Source organism: Dermatophagoides pteronyssinus, unplaced genomic scaffold (assembly GCF_027571235.1).
Source record: "Dermatophagoides pteronyssinus isolate colony J.1.1.1.1 unplaced genomic scaffold, Derpt_VIB-CSIC_2022.12 sq0012, whole genome shotgun sequence".
Classification (NCBI taxonomy): Eukaryota; Metazoa; Arthropoda; class Arachnida; order Sarcoptiformes; family Pyroglyphidae; genus Dermatophagoides; species Dermatophagoides pteronyssinus.
In genome coordinates, this window is record NW_027461536.1 from 673,740 (window position 1) to 694,099 (window position 20,360).

Here is a 20,360-nt window from a genome sequence, read left to right on the forward strand (position 1 = left end):
TATTTATTGAAAAAAATATTATAAAGAAAGAATATCACATTAATTTTTATTTTCACAGGATAAAAAAATATCATTGTAAAAAAATTTTTCTAATTATTTGGACAACTATTATAAATAACAAAACTAGTATCCATTAATTGACGAATAATATCGGCAAGATTATATTCAGGTTCAATAATAATTAAATATGATGATGATGATGGTGATGATGATTCGTTTTCGTTTCCGCCATCAACAACACTATTCGGCATCAATAATATTGATCGACAATAAATGTTTAATAATGTTTCAATTAAATCTTCTTTGTTTAAATCTAGAAAAAAAAATGAAATTTTATCATCAAAAAAAAATTTGAGAAATAATTGAAAAGAAAATTTACCCATACCAGGTATCTTATTTTTTAAAATTTTAACAAATTTTACAGCTTGTGAATATTGTTTTGTTTGTATTAGATCAAGAAGTTCGGTTTCATTTTCTTTACTTATTGTTGTTGATGATGTAGTCGATGATATATTAATCGACATAAACGAAGGTTGTTGTTGTTGTTGTTGTTGATCAGATATATTGTTATCATCATCAAGATATTTAGCTAAATCTTTTTTCAATTCACCAATTTCATTCGAATAATTGATTACCTATTAATATTGACAAAATTAGATTAATGAACCAAATTAAAATTTAAAAAAAAAAACAATCAAACAATTACCATAGGATTATTCTGTATGGATTTGATTGAATCAACAAATTTAAGATAACATTCATATAATAAATATAGTTGAAAATGCATTCGATATAAATGTTGACAAAGTTTAGAAATCAATGTAGTTGTTGAATCAATGGCCGATGAATTATCTTGATTGTTTATTTTGAAATTCTTATATTCCTGTATACAGTTATAAAGTTGATCTTTTTTCTCATTAAATGTTTCCCAATGTGCATGTAATCCCATAATAACAAATTGTTGTTCTTTCAATAGATTATCCATTGTTATGAATAATCGTTCGCTTATATGAACAAATGGAAAATCATTTTGCATTGAAATTATATCCAACAAATCCATAAAACGATTGGCCACTGAACCATATTGATTATTATCCAAATTATTATTCTGTAAAAGTATTTCACATGATTCTCTTGTTAAATATATGACACGTTTGAATGTATTTTTTAAAATCTTCACAATCAATTGATTTGCCATTACCATCATTTGACCTGAATGATCATTAATCATTCGCATAAAATGTGTTGAACATTGTTCTTCGGCTTCAATATTCAATGTAGATATCGGTGGATTCGTTATAATCGATGATGAAACAGTATTCACTAATGATGATTCCGGTTCAGAAACAAGACTATGTGATGATCCATGTGATATAAGACTAGCTGGTCTTGAATGTGTAGAATTTTCATTGAATACTTGTATCTGATTATGATGTGATGACAGATCATATAGTGGTGAAACACTTTCAACTTCATCATCGGATGAACATTCATCTACATCATTTTTTGACATTCGAGGTGAATAATTGATTGGCGATGATGATGATGGTTCAAAAGTAACATTTATTATTTCATCATTCATTTTGTTTGTTTTATTGGAAGAAACATCATCATTATCAAGATTTGATAATGATTTTCGTCGTACACCCCAATTAAAATTATCCAAACTTTCACCTTCTTGACTTTCAAGTTCGTATTCAAGAAAATCAAATTCTTTGAAATAGGCAAATTCACCATGTGCTGTATCATCATGTTTGCTATCACCCGATACATCATTGTTTGTTGCCGACATATCTTCAGTTGATGAAGCCATCGATGATTTATGATTATCAATACCAACATCACTATTTTGGCTAAAAATGACCGATGGTGATTTTGGTAGGCCAACAATTCGTTTACCACAACGATTGAATAGATTGACTAAACGTTCACGAATTCTAGTCTGTGTAGCTACTAAACTACTTCTTTTCAACGTAGAATTATGATCAATATTTATATTATGGCCACCAATTGTATCGGCATTTGTAGCCGAATTTTCATTACTTGCTATTGAGACATTATCACCATTATCAATGGCAAAAGTATCACGAACATCGAATAATTTATGAAGAATAAAGTCACTTTTTTCATTACGATCACCAACCAAATTACTATTATTATCAACAGATGTAGCAATACTACTGATTGCCGAATCTGTACCATTATCTTTAGCATTTCGATTAGCGGCAATTTCGGTCATTGCTTTTCGCTTGGCAATAAATTTGGAGCCAACAATTGGTGTTTGACTGATATCAAAAGTAAAATCCATTGTACGTCCCGGTAATTCACGTTTAATACCACTGCTACCGAATTCACTTTCACTAAATGTACTTGACGTCATACTGATACCATCCGAATATGAACCACAAGATACGATACTCGATATGATCGATGATGCATATGTTGAATTTGATGAATATGATGGTGCAGCCAATATAGATGAACGTGTCACAGCTAATTTTAATATTTTTAATGCATCTTTCCATTGTGGTCCTTCAATATATTTATTTGCTACACGCATTAAATCATCATTTATCGATCGGCTACTATTCAAATCGATATAATTGAGCATAAAATGTAGAATCGATAATATATGATTAAGGAATACGGCTGGTCCTTTTTCGGCAACCTGTTTTTTTTCGTACAAAGAAAAAAAACATGAAAAATTAATATCAAGTTAAGAGGATGAGAAGACAAAAAAACATTATTCTTACCTCAACTAAAAACGATATAATCATTACAAATGACCCTGGATATGCATCATAAAGATATTTTACAACACATTTTGTCCATTGTGAATTTTCCTTACTAAAACAATGTTTACTATACAATGTCATAACGGTAGCCAAATTTTCCAGATTAATATTCGAATGTTCATTACACCAGGCAGCAAAACTAACTGCAGCCTTGAATACAAAGTTCATTCGGATCATCATAATTATGTAATAGATATGGTAACATAGCCATAACATGGAATGGGAATGCTGTTTCAGAATTTTTCGGATCGATAACCGAAATTTTCAAATAAGGTGTTAATTTATGAAGTAGATTGATTGTCGGTTCATAACAAAGATTCGATGCTAAACCTTTCAATAATAATTGATGAACACCGGGAAAATTTGGCCATTTAATATGCATAAAAATTTTTTCAATTTTTTCTCGACATTCAGGATCATCTAGCGACATTTTCTGCAAACATTTATCCAATAATCTTGTAGCCAATAAAAATTCATGTTCATAATCAGTTTCTAATAGAATGACACCAATACAGAAAAATTGTGCCAACATTGAATTCTTATCATCTAATGAATATGATTGATTATCATCTTCATCCGGTGGATTCTTTCAACGATTGGGCTGATTGTGAACGACCCAAAGATACATTGGCCAATGAATTTCCTTTAGAATTACGATTATCATTATAGAATGAATCAACATCTTTTGTTGTACAGAAACGAGGACGATGTTCATCAAGAAAATTAAATCGTCTGGTTGGAAATGACATTGAATATGAAGTATTACTTCGAGCAGGAACTTTTCTAAACTGTTTGGCCATAGCTCTTGATGGCCGTATTGTATTTGTTCCAGCAACTAAGGTTGCTGAACTTTCGGCCGGATATAGACAATCGACCATTTGTCTTTGTTGTTGTGGATCAACATCCAAATCAAAATCTTGTTCTTCTTCTGGTTCTTCATTATTATCATTCGGTTGTGTATCTTCAACAACAGCAACATCATCTTTTGAATCCGTATCAAAATGAAAATATTGATTTATCAATTCCAATATGGAACGTGGTTTCATATCCAATGTATCGATTGCTGATTCTAATGTAAGCATCAATTCTGTTACATAACCTTGCATATCTTCACCTTGTTCGGATACGGTTTCAACTAATCGTGATAAAATATCCGATAACATTGAACGATTAATAGGAATTTTTAATGCACGAAATGTTTGCAATGAACGTCCAGCATAATGTCTTGATGAACATTGTAATGCTTGCCATAATGCAATATCAGCCCAACGATTTTCAATCTTAGCCAATGGTAAGGATTCTTTGAATACACAAAGTACATGTTCAGCGAATGTTGATAATTGTTCAGCTGATCGAATTGACCAAACTTTAGCTGTAATATCTTCATTATTCCATAATGGACCACCACGTTTTGATGATATAAAATCGATTAAAGTTTTTATATAAAAATCTAATGAAAAACGTTGAGGACGATTATTCACCATTGAATCATTTTGTTTCATATCATCTCCTTGATTAGTTGATTTCTCTTCATCACCATCATCATCGTCATCGTCGTCGTTGATTAACATCTGATCATCACAATCATCTTTATCAATTTTCAATTGAATATCATTCAAATGAACCGAATCAGAAATCGTAACTGTTGTTGTTGTTGTTGTTGCTGATACAAGATTTTCACTACTTTTAGTAAAAATTTTATCCAAATCCAATTCACTTGGATTCTTTTGTCCATTTCTATTATTATTCGATTGATCATTGACATTATTTGATTGAAAATTAAATACAAAATTATTCTGTATGGAAAGACCGAAATTCTGTTGTTGTATACGATTTTTAAGTAAAATTCTTGCAACAGTAAGATTATCATTATGTTTACAACAGGCGACCAATAGATTCAATAATAATTGTTTACAATGTTCATATACGATTGCTTTACTATGATCCATACCAAGAAATATTATATGTAACATAAGTGGTATATGTGGCGTCCAATCAACATGTATATCCTGTGTAATGACATCGCTCATCAACATTAATGCAAGAAAACATCGATGAAAACCGATCGCTTGTTGTTGATTATTCGATAATGATTGTTGTACAGGAACATTAAGATTATTATTCGAACAATCTTTACCGCTTAATAATTCTTTTAATGGTGCATAATAACCACCATATTCAGGCATTGGTAATGGTCGTGGCTGTGGTGTTGATGGTTTCATATAACGATCAGACATTGGTAATGAATCATCATTTGGTAATTCAATTGAACCATTATATTCATCGGATGATGAACTACCATTTAAGCTATCAAAATTTCTATATTGATCCATTGATGATTTATTATTATTCGTACCACCACCATTTGCATCATGATCATAGGATTTTGTATGAAAATCTTTACTATGACGTTTTGTATGTAATGTACCAATTTCGGTAATTAATGCACTAGTCGATGTATCACGACTATCATTTGTTGTGTTACCCGGTGCTGTACCGATCGTTGTACGACGATGAATTGCATAAGTAGAATTATTATGACCATAATTATTATTACTTGATTCATGATCTTCAAGATGTGTGGCCGAACATTTACGATGAACAATACGAAAATATGGAAATGCTTCAGTACGTTCAGCATTAAAACTTAATAATTCAACAGCCTGTAAATCGGCCATCAATTCATCGATTACACGTTCAGGCTGTGCACGTGCTAAATATATAGCAATACGTTTTGCATATGGTAATAATTCATTCGGTGATAATCCAGTCAAAATAAATAGATAACGAAATATTATCTTTAAATTGGCCGGACGATTTTGACATAATGATGCCCAAACTTTTTCCAATTCTTCCGGATAATTATCACCAAATTTTACAGTTATATAAAGAAGATTATTCAATACCATTTGTGTTGATTCAATTGATCCCCAACCATAATTATATTGATCATCATCATCATGTGAATATGAATAATCAGGATTTTGTTGTGCAACATTTGCCGGACATGTTGTATCAACTAATTGCATATTATATAACCATGGTATTAGAAATTGTAAAAGATTATGACAAACATTTGGTAATGATGTTTGAATACGATATGTTATCTCACTGAATACAATCATTGTAAGTTGTGGATGTAGTTGAGCCATTCGTTTTGAAATATTTAACATTGAATAACGATAAAGATCGATTAATAATGGTTCAAAACCTTTTACACTTGTTCCCGAACGATTATGATCATCGATAATTGTTGTTGTTGCAATCTGAATATTTATTGTTTGATCATTTGTTTCTTGTGGTGATATTTTTTTCGGTTGTTCCTGTAATAATCGACTATTATAATCACGAAAATTATTTGTTGAGAAAAAAAATCGATTATCCAATATTTGTAATAATTGCAATGCTAATTGTTGAATTTCGATTCTTGGACAAGCAACATTGATCATCGTAACAATAATGATTGCAATATAACGATCACATGGATATTCACGTATAGAAAATATTGTTGCTAAAGCAATGAAACAACTATCAGCAATTTTTGCCGGTCTTGTATAACAACATTCAATTAACCATTCAAGTAATGTACCAGCTTCGGTATTATTTTCCAATAATAAAATCAATGTTTCCAATCCAATATCATTGATACGTTTTTCCGATGCATTCAATAGATTCAATAACCATTGATAAAGATTTGAATTATCAAAAAGATAATTTTTCGAATCAAACATTGGTCCAGCACATAATACAGTTGCCATTGAACGTATTGATAGAAATTCTAATTCGGTTATAAAACTAAAATCCAATAATTGTTGACCAGTATTTTTTTGTTGTTGCTGATGATGATGATGATGATGATGATGATTATGATGACGAGGACTATGATTGTTTAGTTGATTATTATTATTCAATAACATATTACCATATTTACCACTCCATGTAGCAAATAAATTAAATAAATTATGACGTAATTCACGAGAAAATTTTGATTCTCTTGTTTCAATGGGAAAACTTTTGATTAGATTACAGATAAAATGACAAAATGATTCTTTAATATCATTTGTACTACATTCTTTATCTGTTTCACTTTCAAAATATAATCGTACACCATCAATATATTCAATCAATGTTGATGATAAACCAATTGGACATTGTGCAAATATTTTTCTTTCCGAAATAAATTTAAATAGACGACCAATTTGTACTCGTAACATTTCCCGTCGTTTACGACGTCGTAGATTTTCCTGTTTTCGATCAATTGCTTCACGAAAATAAGGCATTAATTCTTCAATCAAATCAGGCAATGCATATGGATTGATTTGTGAAAGACCTAATATAACCGCATTTCTAAGATCAAATTGTTCAGCTCTTAGTAATGGAATAGTTTGTTTGAATAGATTCTGTGCACTACTACCACGATTCATTATTGGTGAACGATTACCTTCAATTGATGTTAACTTTTCCGAAAGCGGATCAGGTGATGGACAATTATCATTAACATTTGATAAATAAGATGAAACAGGTATTGATGATGGTGCAATACTACAGGCAAACATTAGATAAGATTTCCATAATTCAAGATAAAAATTTCTTTCATATGATGATATTGAACGTTTTAGATTCGATGTTGTACGTAGAATCGATGATGCACGATTATCATTCGCCGGATTTGGATCAATATTTTGAAACAATGTATTTGATCGTTGTCGTACGATTGGCCATGCAGCAGCAATTGCATTTGGACAATGTTTTATCACTTCAGCCATTAATGACATTAAACATATATTCCATGCATTCAATTTAAGATCATCATCATAATTATTTGTCATTGTTGTTGTTGTTATCAATGATGATGTAGTATCCAATGGAAAAGATTCTGTTTGTGATTTGATTGTTCCGGTTGGATTATTGTTTCCAGTTGTTATTGATGATGAATCAATTATTTTTTGTTGATGAACACTAACACTATTACCAATATTATTCGTTATTATATTTGTTGTTGATTTTTGTTGATTACTATTATTATTATTTTCATTATTAATACGATCAGATATCCATGAATTGTTTGTACGTTCAGCAATCCATTGTAAATCAACCTGATATGACATTGACATAATGGTTGTACGTTCATTTGAACTAATATATGGAAAACAATTTCCAATTATCATTGGACATGTAACATCAATAATTGTTGCAACTGGTTCATCATAAATTTTATTCACAGTTGATGATAATAATATATTTGATATAATACGAACTTCTTTAATTATATAACTTGCTAAACGACGATTTGGTTGTCTATAATGACATAACATTACTAATGCTAATCCTTCAACATTATATAAAACATTTGCTGTTTGATCCATTTTTGCTTGTAATGAAGGATTTAATGATGATTTTGAACCTATTTCAGGTATATTGCTTAACATTACTGAATTTGTTTGTTGTTGTTGTTGTTGTTGTTGCTGCTGTTGTTGAACAGTATTTTTCCATGATGTTAACAATTGTAACAACATTCGTAATGAATTCATTAATAAATCTTGATTCGAATCTTGTATTTCATGTAAAATGAAATTAATAAATCCATCGATTACATCTTCACGCCAATCAGCAAAATCAACGACTAAATTCTGTAATGCTTGAAATGCTAAAACATTCATTTCTTCATCAATATTTATTGTTAATCTTGAAAGTAAATCGATTAGATCAGATTTTGAAATACCATCCGGTATTAAACGTGGAATAGCTGCTACACATGTCCGGAATAGATCAATTTTTGGTTTACGTTCACCACTTAACATATCATCAGGTTCTTTTACATTTTGTATTGATGTCATCATTAATGGTCGACCAAATTGTGTATCCAATGCACGTAAAATTTCGCCTAATGTTTTTCGTACAAAAGGATAATAATGACTCATACCAATATTTTTAGCCATTTCATCGGTAAGCATTTTATTTAAAAATGTTTTCTTCACTCTTAATGTATTGCCTGAAGGAAGTACACCCAATGTTCTTGGCATAGGTGGTTCACCATCTTTTTGTTGTAAACTATCGGCAACAACTAAAAATGATCGTAAACCAATACTCATACGTTCCGGTGTTAATACCATTTTCATTGGTCGACCAACAGATAATAAATCGAATACAATTTCTTTCATTGCAAAATCTAATCGTTCCTGTGCAATGAATTGTATAATTTTGACAAAAATATTCAATGGTGTATCTCTTGGCACAACACCTTTTGATCCTTTTGGAAATAATGAATTTACAATCGAATGTAATCGAGTTTGTGTTGCCGTATTTGATTCACATTTAATACGTATCATATATACCCATAATAAACGATAAAGTGATTCTAATGCAACACGTGACATTTTTGGATCACGATTTTTTAGATGTCCAAGACACATTGCCAAAAAATAATGCCAATTTGTAAGGAAAAATGTTTTCTGACTAACGCATAGTAAACATGTGACCAATGGAAATAATGCCAGGCAATGTTTTTTCTTTGTACAAAGATCCAAACAAGGTGAATAAAGAAGTTCAACAAAATTCTTTAAACATGGAACATTAACTTCATTTTTAACAGTAGCCGCAACTGGTACAAGAATTTCGACAAATAATCCTGCAAGCGCATGTTTAATATCTTTATCTTTAACTTCTTGAAAATATTGTGCACATTCATGCATAAATTGAAATGATGCTTCAAATTCTTCAATCGGTACCATTTTTATTCGAAAAAATTTCATTCCCATCAATAACGATATAATCGAATGTGTTGTAATTGGACCTGGATCACGTGATCGTAATTCATTGAATTCATTCATGAAACATTTTCGTACCGATTGAAAACGTGAATGTGCCAATACACCGATTACTTCAGCATAAAGATCGGCAATCATATTAATATTAGCTAGATTAGGATTTGATTGTGCATCTTCACGAAATTTAAAATGTTTGAATGCAAGTTTTTCAATATGATTAGTTAGATCATCATAACCGGGATGTAATGGTAATTGTTTAAGAACTTCGATCAATACTAAACAAAAAATAAATTCAACAGCAAGATCACGTTTTTCCAACAGATAATAGATTTCAATATCCGAATTATCTAATGATTGTATATTCGATTTAGTCAATGATCCTGATTTTGTTGAAAATTGAGCCTCTTGATTTGATTTGATTATTCGTTGATTTTCTTCAGCAAATATGGCTGTTGCATCAATTTGTCGTTGATACCATTCGAATAATAAACGTAATTGTGATGGCAGACAATGTTCAGCTACCGTACCAAATGCAGTTAACAATTGATCAAATATTGGATCTTCACCACGTTGTAACCATTTTGCTAATGGTTTTTCCAATGATTCAGAGGTAAGAATTGTATCGATTTTTTTCTCAGTTAATACAGTAAATTCATGAAATAATTTACGTAATATCACTTCGCCCGGTTTTTCCGGAACAATATTATTATTATCAAAATGATTCATCATCATGATCAATTGATGATGTGCGTTTTTTAGTTGTATCAATGACAAAAACACCTAAACTATCATTGTTTTGACTAAAATTTACTGACAATTGATGAAAACTATGCAACAACAACACTCTCAGATGCAATTGTATTTGGGAGTTGTCAATTTGATGAAAAACAAATTCAAAATAAAAAACATTTAAAATAAAACTTCTTTTTTCTTCACTCTCAAAATTTTATTTTGATTAAAATCCAAAAACAAATCTCGAACGAAATAACAAGAATCCATCAATAAAGGACGAATTACTCGCGGCCGCGTCTGAAGAAAGTGATATTACGGTAAAAAGATATATCGTCTTTGTGAATGGTCCATTCGAATTAGAAGAAAAAAAATTTTGTTTTTGTGGCAGATTTTCGTTCGGAAAAAAAGTCCGATCGATTTTTGACAACCTAAAAGTATTTAAAAAGTTCAACATCGTCACTGATGGCCATAATATTTTTTTTTCTTCAATTCGATAATTTTTAATTGAATTAACTTTAACAAAACAACATTTTTTTTATTCATATAATTGTGTTTAGTATTTTATGGCAGTACAAAATTTTTATCAAAACAGAACAAAAAAAATTATGGGATTATCATCTGCTGCTCGTGGTCATATGCGTCCATTTGGTGGTCGTAGTCCACCATTTCTTGTTGCAACATTATGTGTTGGTCTTTGTGTTCTTGGTGTTAGTTATTGGCGTCTTGGTATCCAATATAATGATCTTGAAAGTCAACTTTTACGTTTGATACAGAAAAAAAATTCATTAGAAGCAGATGTATCGTTCATTAATAAACAATTGGAATCACGTGAAGAAAATTTTAGTAAAGCTAAAGTAAATTTACAGAATACAGAAAATGATTTAATTAATCTAAAGAATCAATTTGATGAACAATCGGAAAAATTAAAAACAATGCAAAAAACTAATGAAAATTTTGAACATTCGATGGATGATCAACGAAAACAGTTGGAAGCAAAAGAAACAATCGTCAGTGAATTACGCAAACAAAATCAAGCTTTGTTGGATGAAAATCAAAAACTTAAATCTGATTATACTGAAGTAAAATCACGTTTAGATTCGACATCAAAATTATCGAACAAAAATGTTGATGATTCTAATTCTAATTCTAATTCAAAAGCTCAACAACAATTACAAACAAACAATATGGAACAATCTAAATCCATAAATGTGATACATTCACCACCATCATTGAATAATAATCAGGCTGCATCATTATCCAAATCATCATCATTACCATCATCGATGGATTCGAATAAGAATATTATTCCTGCTCCCGGTATTGTTGCCGAAGCACAATCTTCACAATCACAAGCTATTCCAGAAACGGCAAAAGAACAACCTCCTCAACAAAATTCTGATCAAAAAGATCATTCAAATGAACAAATTCAAAAACCAAAAATTGATCCTGTTATAAAATTAATTAAAAATAATGTAGGATTATTGGATAATAATGATCATCAAAGGCAACCAAAATCGGCTGAAAAATTTGATAATGGTCATCAAAATGATAAATCAATGATGTTTGATAATGTTGATAATGATGGTAATAATTTAAATGGTAACGATGGTGGTGGTGGTGATGATGATGGTGGAAATAATGGTGGTGGTAAAATGATCGATGATAAAGATGCATTACTTGATTCGAATAATATCGATGATAATAATAATACTCTGCTTTGATAATTGTTTCAAAATCATTCTATCATTTTAGATTTATCATATAAATATAGCAAAGAAAAACAATTATTCAAAAGATTTAGGTTAGATGTTTTTTTTCTGTGTTTTAGCATCTGTTCTTTGTAATTTATTTTTAACATTTTTTTTTCATTTCATTGAATGTATAAAAATTTTTACAATATGTATTAATGTGATTAATTGATAAATAATAATAAACTTAATTATGCATTTTATTTATCATTATTTTTTTTTCGTTTGAATTTAAATCGGAATCGGAATTTTTTTCTTTAGATTTTTTTGTCGCCGCCTGTTGATTACTAATTGTTGGCGATGTTGTTGATTGTGATTTTTGTCGTCGTCGTCGTGAAAGCTTAGGATCAATTTTAACTATATTCGATTCTTCTACAACATCATTGCCACCAATTGTTGATGTTGTTGATATAGTATGACAACGTGATAATGAACTATTATTTTTATGATGATTCAAATTTGAATCGCTAGTATCATCAATGGCCATTCTTCGAATCGGTACTAATAGATTGAATTGTGGACGTATCATTACTTTACGATAAAATGTTTGTAAATTATTCATTTTAAACAATGAATGTATATAACATTTAAGAATAGATCGTACTTGAAACCATTCACTTGAAAATCGTCGTTGTTGTTGATTTTGTTGTTTACGCATTATTCGACCAAATTTTCGAATTATATAAATTAACCAAAACATATTTGTTCGTGGATAAAAACCAATCCAATCGGTTCGTACCTCTGAAGCCATTGCTTTATATGTTTCATTTTGATGTGCAAGCTGATTGTTATTTTCTGCATCGACACGATGTTCAAAATCTTTTGCATCAAATAAATGTGATAGATCTCGATAATGAATTCGATTTTCTAATGATTAAAAGCGAAAAAAATATGACAGAAATTAAGAAACAAATATCACACTGCTTCAATAAATTCTTACTGATTTTTAGACGTGAAAATGTTGTATCAATCACTTTGACCAATAGATTATTAGATGGCATCTGTAAAAATTGATCATCATAAACATAAATCAATTGTTCATATGGTGATGGTTTGACCAGAATATTTCCCAGATGAAGATCACGATGTTCAAATTCGAATAATTTTTCGGCAATTGTAAAGCCCAATAATAATTGTTTGGCTACCGATAAAATTTCCAATGGTCGATAATTTTCCATTTGATCATATAATGATTGACCACAATCTTCCATTTTGATTGCTGCTACTTCGGGTGCGATTCTTCTTTTTACAACTGATAATGGTTGTTTACTTCGACCAGCACTCATTGTATTTCCATCATCATCATTATCATCATCATCGTTATTATTATTATCGTCATCACCATTATTATCATCATCTTTTTTTTCACCATTCAATGGTGGTTCCATTAATTTTCGATAATCAAAACGAAAAACACATTTAGATTTTTTATCCGTTTTTGTTGTTGGAATTTCAAAATAATCGGGCATCATTGAATGATTTATCAAATAACAACCATAAACATATGGAAATAATGGACATTGATATCCAAGATTTGTATAACGAATACCAATATTTAGATAGGAAAGACTAGTCGATATACGAAATTCATTATAAGCATCTTTATAATTTGATACTGAACTTGATGTTTTAACACCGAATAAATTTTCAATAATACCTTCACTAAATACTTCAATAAATTTAATAATACTATCATTTGACATTAATAATGGATCATTTTGTAAAATATCTTCACATTGTTGATTAATAATTTTATGTCGATAAACTTGTGCATAAGAACCGGAACCAATATATTCAAAATGTTCGAATTTCGAACGTTTAGGAAATGCCTGTTCATAACTAACGGAACGTTTTGGTATTGATAAATTTAATAATTTTGAACGAAATTTATCTTCATTTAAGATAAAATTAATCTAAATAATTTTTTAATGATTTAATTTGTAATTAATATTTTTCAAACAACAACTATTTACTTACAATCATTCGAAAATAACCTTTTTCATAAACAGTTTTTTGTGGTTTATGATCACGACGATGACCATGATGATGATGATGATTAAGATCGATAATATTGTTTTCCTTGTTGTTCATCATTATTATTATTATATCCAGATATTGTTTCTTCTATCCGTCCGTTTCAATCAATCAATGCCGATCAATCAAGAATTTTCTAAACTTTCAAAGTGAATTTAATGGCCAATTTGTTCTTTTAAATTCTACATTTTTGTTTTGTTGTTGTTTCAAACAAAAAAACAAAACCAAACTGAACTTAATCTTAATCGAATCAAACAACAAACAAATTACATTGTTATACAACTTTTTTTTCGAAAAGACACACAAAAAAAAATTCGAGGAAAAAAATTTTTGAAAATTACCAGGAAAAAAATTGATAATCTTTATGATTTGATTTTCCTCAAAATTTTTTCAACCATCATCATCATCATCAATATGTTGAATGGGAAATGTTTTCATTTCAATTTTATATCGAATACCGAAATCATCATAAGAAAAAAAAATGGACAAACGGCTTCATTGGTTATTCTGTTTGATTTATATTGTTATTACAATGATAACATGGTATGCTGGTTATCATGCATATTGTATACGTGGTATATATCAAGGACCAATACCGGAACAAGCAACCGATGAATTAATTAGATATATTTATCATCCATTAATGGGTTTATGTAAGTATGAATGTTAATGATGTTTTATTATTTTCATTATTTTTTTCACAAACAAAATTTATTTATATTTTTTTATATAGTAAACATGACAACAGTTTGGGCATTAGTAGCCGGTGCAACATTATGCTGTTCAATTGGTATGATGAATTTTATGCAACGAAAAGAATTAAAATATAATTTAATGATAATGTCAATCATGTTTAATGTATTATGGTGTATAATTCATTTTCTTGAATGGGCAAATGTTATTGGTTAATTTCAAAAAATATATTTTCGTTTTTTTTTCATTATAAAAAATCTTATAATAAAAGATCATGTTGTGATGAACGTGGTGTTGAAAGATCTAATAATAATTGTGGTGTTTCAGTTTCTTGTTGTTGTTGTTGTTGTTCATCATCATCTAATTCTATACTTTTACGATGATTACGTTTTAAATGTTTTCGATAAAGACAATTCCAACATTGAATTTGTCTTCGTAATAATCGTTTTAATGGAATTCCATTTTGTTTCAGTAATAAAAATGGACTATCTTTAACAGTGAATTTATTATCCACAACAGAATGATTACTACTTTTTACCGTTGTTTCACTGGTTCGTCGATCTGATGGTAAATCGTTTTGACCACCGGATTGACCATCATCACCAGGCGGAGGAGGAGGTTGATTATCATCATCATTGCCATCATGATCACTGGCTATACTTCGTCGTTGTCGTTGCGGTGGTTGTTGTTCTTGTTGTTTTAATGTTTCAATCTGTAGACGAGCTTCAGTCATCGAATCCCAAAGATGATCAATTTTTGAATGTATATTCAATAACATATTTGTCTGTTGCCAACTTGTTTGCATATAAGTTGCATAAAAATTTTTTGAATCATTTATCTCTTCACTTGTAATAAATTTTCTTTTATAATATGCATGTTTTAATAGAAATACAAATTTTACTGCAATCGGATTAAAATATTCATGCATATCAGATGATGGTACATTTGGTTGACTGGTAAATTGTAATGAATGATTAATTGATGATATACGAACTAATAATGGTGGATCATCTTCTTGTCGTCGTTGTTCTTCTTTACATATTCGATATACTCGCCATGCATTTTGTACCATTGCAGCACCGAAATTCTGTCGTAATGTTCCAGCCATACTACATTCTTCTTCACATTTTAATGCTAATGCTGCACCAACAATACCTGTCGGAAGACCAAATAACCAAACACCAAGTATCATTGCAAATGCTGTTACAATTTTGCCTGCAGTTGTTACTAATTATCAGGAAATTTGATCAATTTGAAGTATTTTCGATTTATCATAATTTTAAAAAAAGAAAGATTAAAACTTACTTGGTGCAGCATTACCATAACCAACAGTAGTAAATGTAACAACAGCCCACCAAACAGAATTAGCAACCGTATTAAAATAATCATTAAAAGGTTGTTCAATAAAATACATAAGAAAACCGAATGAAAAAACCCATACTGCACAATAATAAATCGAAACCATTAGCTGAAATCTTTCCGACCAAATTGCTTTCCATAATAAACGAATCATAACAAAACGATTCTGTAGAAACCAAATCATACGAAAACCACGTAAACCGGCAGCCAATGGTAACCAAACACAATCCATTGCAACATCAGCAATTGTTACACCAATAACAAGCATATCAATAATATATAATGGATTTATTAACATCCAATATATTCCATATGGACCTGAATATTGTGGTAATACAGTTGATGCCCATACATTTAATATAAATTCTGAACAGAATATAATCAAACAGGAAAGATCTAACCAAAATAATACAATATATTCGGTTTGACTACCAACATCTATGAAAATCAAGGAATTTGAAGAAAAAAAAATTTGATTTGAATTTTTTGAATTTGAAGAAAATTGATTGATTAACATGATTGAACTTACTAATTTGCATAAACATTGTGACCAGAATACAAACCGTTATCAACATCATCATAAAAATTTGATAACAAATACTAAGCCAATGTCTTGGTACATGTAAAAACATATAGACAACATATTTATTTCTTGGTGTATTGATTAATCGTACCAATAATGGTTGATGAAATTCAAACATTTTTTTTCTATATTTTCGTTTTAATTACTATTTTCAATTATGTATCAACAACACCAATCGTTTACAAATTGAAAAATGAATTGATCGAAAAACAAAAAATCGATCGATCGATCCGATAAATCGAATTTAGCTTCAGAACATGACTAGACATTCAATCGGGCAAACAAAAAAATGGTCCAATTTTCAAGGTAATCATCATCATTGGTTGTTTGATGAATCGATAAATAACTATCAATAATATTACCATATTGATCATATTGATATAATAATTTAGGTTAATTATGGTCAAAATAATTCATATATTCACAGAAAAATTTGTTTTTCAAAAATGAATTAGCAATATTTTTTTTCTCCTCTCACCAACTCTCCTAGCTTCCCTCCTTCTCCTCCGCTATCGAATCAATTAAATCAAATCAAATTAACATTATTATGAATATAAGAACAGAATGAATTTTCTGTGAATTTTTAAAGAAAATTTTTTATTTTATTCAAATTCGATCCAAACAACAACAACAACAGAAAAAGATTCAACCGGATGGGTTTATTTGATTTTCTTATAGGAATTTGTGTTATGGTAGCCATATTATTTGCTTTTTATTATTATGTTTGTTGTGGTGGTTCAAGATTTTCTAGTCGTAGTAGTCGTCGTCGTCGTGGTCGTTCAAGAAAATCATCATCAATAAAAAGATTAATATCATTAGGATCGGCAACAGCATTAAGTAGTAAATCAAAATCATTAAAATCAAAATCTAAATCATTAAGATCTAAATCGAAATCAAAATCAAAATCTCGTAGTAGACGTAGTAGTCGTCGTCATAGTAAAAAATCTCATCGTCATCATCATGATGATGATGATGATCAAAGTAGTAATAGTATCAATGATAATAGTGAAAGAAAAAGGAAGAAATCAAAAAGTTTGGATGAAGTTTAAAATATTTTCAAAAAAAAATTTATTTTTATTAAATTCAATATCTGTGTATTTTATTATTATTAAAAGAATGTAATGATTATCCATAATTCGTAATACAAATCAATATTTTGTGTTTGTTTGTTTGTTTTTTGTCAAGAAAAGTGTCTAGAAATTTTACAATCATTAAAATTTTGAAAGCAAAAATCAAAGCTACTAAAAAAAATTGGGCATAAAAATTTTTCAAAGTGTATGTGTGTGTGAGGGTTATTATGGAACAAACATTTCAAGAGCAGCAATGTATTTCAGGTAAAATAGAGTTGGTTTGCCTCCTAAGAATTTTATTTATTTATCACGAACAAAAATATTATGATTATGATGAATGATTGTGTTGATGAAAAATGGGAACAACCAAAATCAAATCAATCGATGAATTTTAAAGAGAGAAAAAAAATTTGAAAGCTATATATTGATTTTTGAAGCTGCTACATTTGATTCAATTGATTGAAATGATGTGGCTTGTTTTTGCAAATGTTTAAAATGAGAATTGAAAAAAAAATTTACATAAATTGCGATAAAGAGAATATAATCATCTTTTTCCAAATCAGTTTTTTTGAGATGATCATGTTCATTTGAAACTTTGTTTAAGATTCTCCATTACCACTATCATCATCATCTTTTTCTTCATCACAATATTCTTCATCATCAACATCATAATTATCATCATCATCATCATCATCATCATCATAATCTTCATCAACATAATAATCGGCTAAATCCATATCTAAATCTGGTTTATGTTTATGTTTAATACAATATTCTTCCAATGTTGTAGGCACAATAACATCATCTTTTTCGGCTTCCAATTTACTTGCGGCAACTTGTTTTCTAAATGAAAAACAAAAAATTATTGAGAATTTTAACATTTTACAATGAGATGAATGAAAAATGGAAATACATACTTGATTATATTTTCATATTCTTTATCTTTACCCTTTGAATCTTTCCATTTACGATACATTACTGATGCATCAACATTTGCCGGTGATGATGTATTTGGTTCATTCAACAATGATATTACACTCAACAATATTGTCCTTAGGAAATAAAAAATTTGAAAATTTTGATAAATTTTAATAGAAAAACAAAAACAAAAAAATACCTAATATTCTGTGTTGGATTCCATCGTTCACATGGTAATTCACCACTTTGTGGATCATCAACCGGTGGATGTAATATCGAAATGCAGAGATCACCATTCTATACAAAGATAAAATATTTAAAAAATGACAAAAAAAAATCAAAAAAAAAACTTACTTCATATACATTAGGATGCCAAACTTTGGTTAAAAATTTTAATGATGGTGGATTATATGGATAATCGGATGGAAATACAACACGTGCCTATCAAATTTCAAAATAAAAAAACAACAAGAATTTTTCAGAACAAAAAAAATCTCAAAAATAACCTTCAGCAAAAAAAGGAAACAAGATTAATGTTGTAATGAACAAATAAAAAACTAGATCAAGGTCTTTTGCTTGCCACACTTGCTTTTTTCATCAATCAAACATCCTAGGATCAACAACTTACTTTAAAATAACCACCTTGATAAAGTGTTTCAGGTGGTCCAAATATGGCCACTTCCCATTCAAATAGATTATCTTCATTTAATAATTTAACACGAAATCCTTCAACTGGTTCTTCTTGTAAACTGATAATGGCCATAAAAAAACAAAACAAACAAACAAAAATTAATTGAATAGACTAAATATCATCCATACAAACCTTTTGAATTCTAATGCCAATGTACGAATAGCACTAACATTAGCCTGACTAGTCGATGATGTGGACATTTTTTTTGTTGTTGTTGTTTTAATTGATAATTTGACAATAATTAAGTTGTTATAACCGCGTGTTTATTTTTCGGTTATTTTTTCTTTCATCAGGAAATGAAAAACAATAACCAATAAGAATGAATCTAAGAAAAAGGAAAAGAAAAAAATGCGAAAATTAATTTTTTTGAAGAAAAACAAGACGTCATCAATTTGTGAAGTTTTTTTTTGTTGTTGTTGTTAACGTAGCAAACACATAAAACATAATGTTAATTACATTTTTTTGTTTCATAAGAAAAACATATGATAATCTTGAAAACAAAAATGCTGCTTATATATTTGAAACTTATAAAAAGGTTAGATCATATGATGAAACACATACCTGGAATCTTTTCTTGCTTTTTGCTTTTTTTTAAATTCAATTTGAAAAAAATGAAGATCCTATTAAAATTTAAAACAAATTTCGAAAATTATCCAAAAGTTTAAAATCAATTTGATCGGATTTGTTTGTTTTTGTTTCTTAAAAAAAAGGACAACAAACGAAGACGATGCGTAGCGATGATGACATATACCAATATACGATGATAATTTGGCTGTGTTAAACAAAAAACAAAACAAAACAAAAAAAGAACGAAAAACAAAAATAAATCAAATCATGATCAAAAGAAGTATTCGAAGACAAAATATAGACATCATCATCATTATCATTGTCGAGAAAAATAAAACATTGAGCATAACATTTACATTTGGTTTTATCGAAAAACCGTACACCTACGGGCTATACGGTTATA

General features: G+C 29.1%; 6 protein-coding genes across 6 annotated transcripts; 2 read left to right on the forward strand and 4 right to left on the reverse strand.

Moving 5' to 3' along the window:
• Positions 1-25: 25 nt before the first annotated feature.
• On the reverse strand, positions 26-10,490 carry fry (microtubule binding protein furry). Its single transcript, XM_027340822.2, is given in 6 exon segments — positions 26-313; positions 380-635; positions 707-2,668; positions 2,754-2,945; positions 2,947-3,384; positions 3,386-10,490. Coding segments are annotated over 6 exon segments (9,981 nt in total). The 5' UTR covers positions 10,295-10,490; the 3' UTR covers positions 26-89.
• A 55-nt stretch (positions 10,491-10,545) lies between these two features.
• LOC113791071 (uncharacterized) lies at positions 10,546-12,245 on the forward strand. The gene has a single exon (XM_075821748.1). The coding sequence runs from the start codon at positions 10,858-10,860 to the stop codon at positions 12,013-12,015; it is 1,158 nt and encodes a 385-aa protein (XP_075677863.1). The 5' UTR covers positions 10,546-10,857; the 3' UTR covers positions 12,016-12,245.
• On the reverse strand, positions 12,207-14,249 carry LOC113791030 (uncharacterized). The gene is made up of 3 exons (XM_027340747.2): positions 14,020-14,249; positions 12,983-13,955; positions 12,207-12,909 (listed from the first exon to the last, which is right to left on the reverse strand). Exons 1-3 carry the CDS (start codon positions 14,134-14,136, stop codon positions 12,230-12,232), a joined length of 1,770 nt encoding a protein of 589 aa, XP_027196548.2. The 5' UTR covers positions 14,137-14,249; the 3' UTR covers positions 12,207-12,229.
• A 73-nt stretch (positions 14,250-14,322) lies between these two features.
• On the forward strand, positions 14,323-15,040 carry LOC113791013 (uncharacterized). The gene is made up of 2 exons (XM_027340730.2): positions 14,323-14,729; positions 14,810-15,040. The coding sequence occupies exons 1-2, from the start codon at positions 14,558-14,560 to the stop codon at positions 14,983-14,985; spliced, it is 348 nt and encodes a 115-aa protein (XP_027196531.1). The 5' UTR covers positions 14,323-14,557; the 3' UTR covers positions 14,986-15,040.
• On the reverse strand, positions 14,894-16,858 carry LOC113791095 (potassium voltage-gated channel subfamily KQT member 1-like). The gene is made up of 3 exons (XM_027340824.2): positions 16,658-16,858; positions 16,075-16,566; positions 14,894-15,996 (listed from the first exon to the last, which is right to left on the reverse strand). Exons 1-3 carry the CDS (start codon positions 16,827-16,829, stop codon positions 15,029-15,031), a joined length of 1,632 nt encoding a protein of 543 aa, XP_027196625.1. The 5' UTR covers positions 16,830-16,858; the 3' UTR covers positions 14,894-15,028.
• An 892-nt stretch (positions 16,859-17,750) lies between these two features.
• LOC113791011 (ubiquitin-conjugating enzyme E2 R2) lies at positions 17,751-19,666 on the reverse strand. The gene is made up of 6 exons (XM_027340728.2): positions 19,523-19,666; positions 19,328-19,448; positions 19,054-19,140; positions 18,899-18,996; positions 18,699-18,833; positions 17,751-18,624 (listed from the first exon to the last, which is right to left on the reverse strand). Exons 1-6 carry the CDS (start codon positions 19,588-19,590, stop codon positions 18,381-18,383), a joined length of 753 nt encoding a protein of 250 aa, XP_027196529.1. The 5' UTR covers positions 19,591-19,666; the 3' UTR covers positions 17,751-18,380.
• Between the last annotated feature and the right edge of the window lie 694 nt (positions 19,667-20,360).

What these genes read in the sequence shown, in the direction of transcription:
- LOC113791071 (XM_075821748.1), top strand. Translation starts at nt 10,858, where the DNA reads ATGGCAGTACAAAATTTTTATCAAAACAGAACAAAAAAAATTATGGGA.
- LOC113791030 (XM_027340747.2), bottom strand. Translation starts at nt 14,136, where the DNA reads ATGATGAACAACAAGGAAAACAATATTATCGATCTTAATCATCATCAT. An exon ending in AAGGTTATTTTCGAATGATT is followed by an intron (nt 13,956 to 14,019) that starts GTAAGTAAATAG and finishes AAAATTATTTAG; the next exon opens with ATTAATTTTATCTTAAATGA. An exon ending in ATTTTCACGTCTAAAAATCA is followed by an intron (nt 12,910 to 12,982) that starts GTAAGAATTTAT and finishes TTTAATCATTAG; the next exon opens with AAAATCGAATTCATTATCGA.
- LOC113791013 (XM_027340730.2), top strand. Translation starts at nt 14,558, where the DNA reads ATGGACAAACGGCTTCATTGGTTATTCTGTTTGATTTATATTGTTATT. An exon ending in TCATCCATTAATGGGTTTAT is followed by an intron (nt 14,730 to 14,809) that starts GTAAGTATGAAT and finishes TTTTTTATATAG; the next exon opens with TAAACATGACAACAGTTTGG.
- LOC113791095 (XM_027340824.2), bottom strand. Translation starts at nt 16,829, where the DNA reads ATGTTTGAATTTCATCAACCATTATTGGTACGATTAATCAATACACCA. An exon ending in CACAATGTTTATGCAAATTA is followed by an intron (nt 16,567 to 16,657) that starts GTAAGTTCAATC and finishes TGATTTTCATAG; the next exon opens with ATGTTGGTAGTCAAACCGAA. An exon ending in TTATGGTAATGCTGCACCAA is followed by an intron (nt 15,997 to 16,074) that starts GTAAGTTTTAAT and finishes CCTGATAATTAG; the next exon opens with TAACAACTGCAGGCAAAATT.
- LOC113791011 (XM_027340728.2), bottom strand. Translation starts at nt 19,590, where the DNA reads ATGTCCACATCATCGACTAGTCAGGCTAATGTTAGTGCTATTCGTACA. An exon ending in ATCAAGGTGGTTATTTTAAA is followed by an intron (nt 19,141 to 19,327) that starts GTAAGTTGTTGA and finishes GAAATTTGATAG; the next exon opens with GCACGTGTTGTATTTCCATC. An exon ending in GGCATCCTAATGTATATGAA is followed by an intron (nt 18,997 to 19,053) that starts GTAAGTTTTTTT and finishes ATCTTTGTATAG; the next exon opens with AATGGTGATCTCTGCATTTC.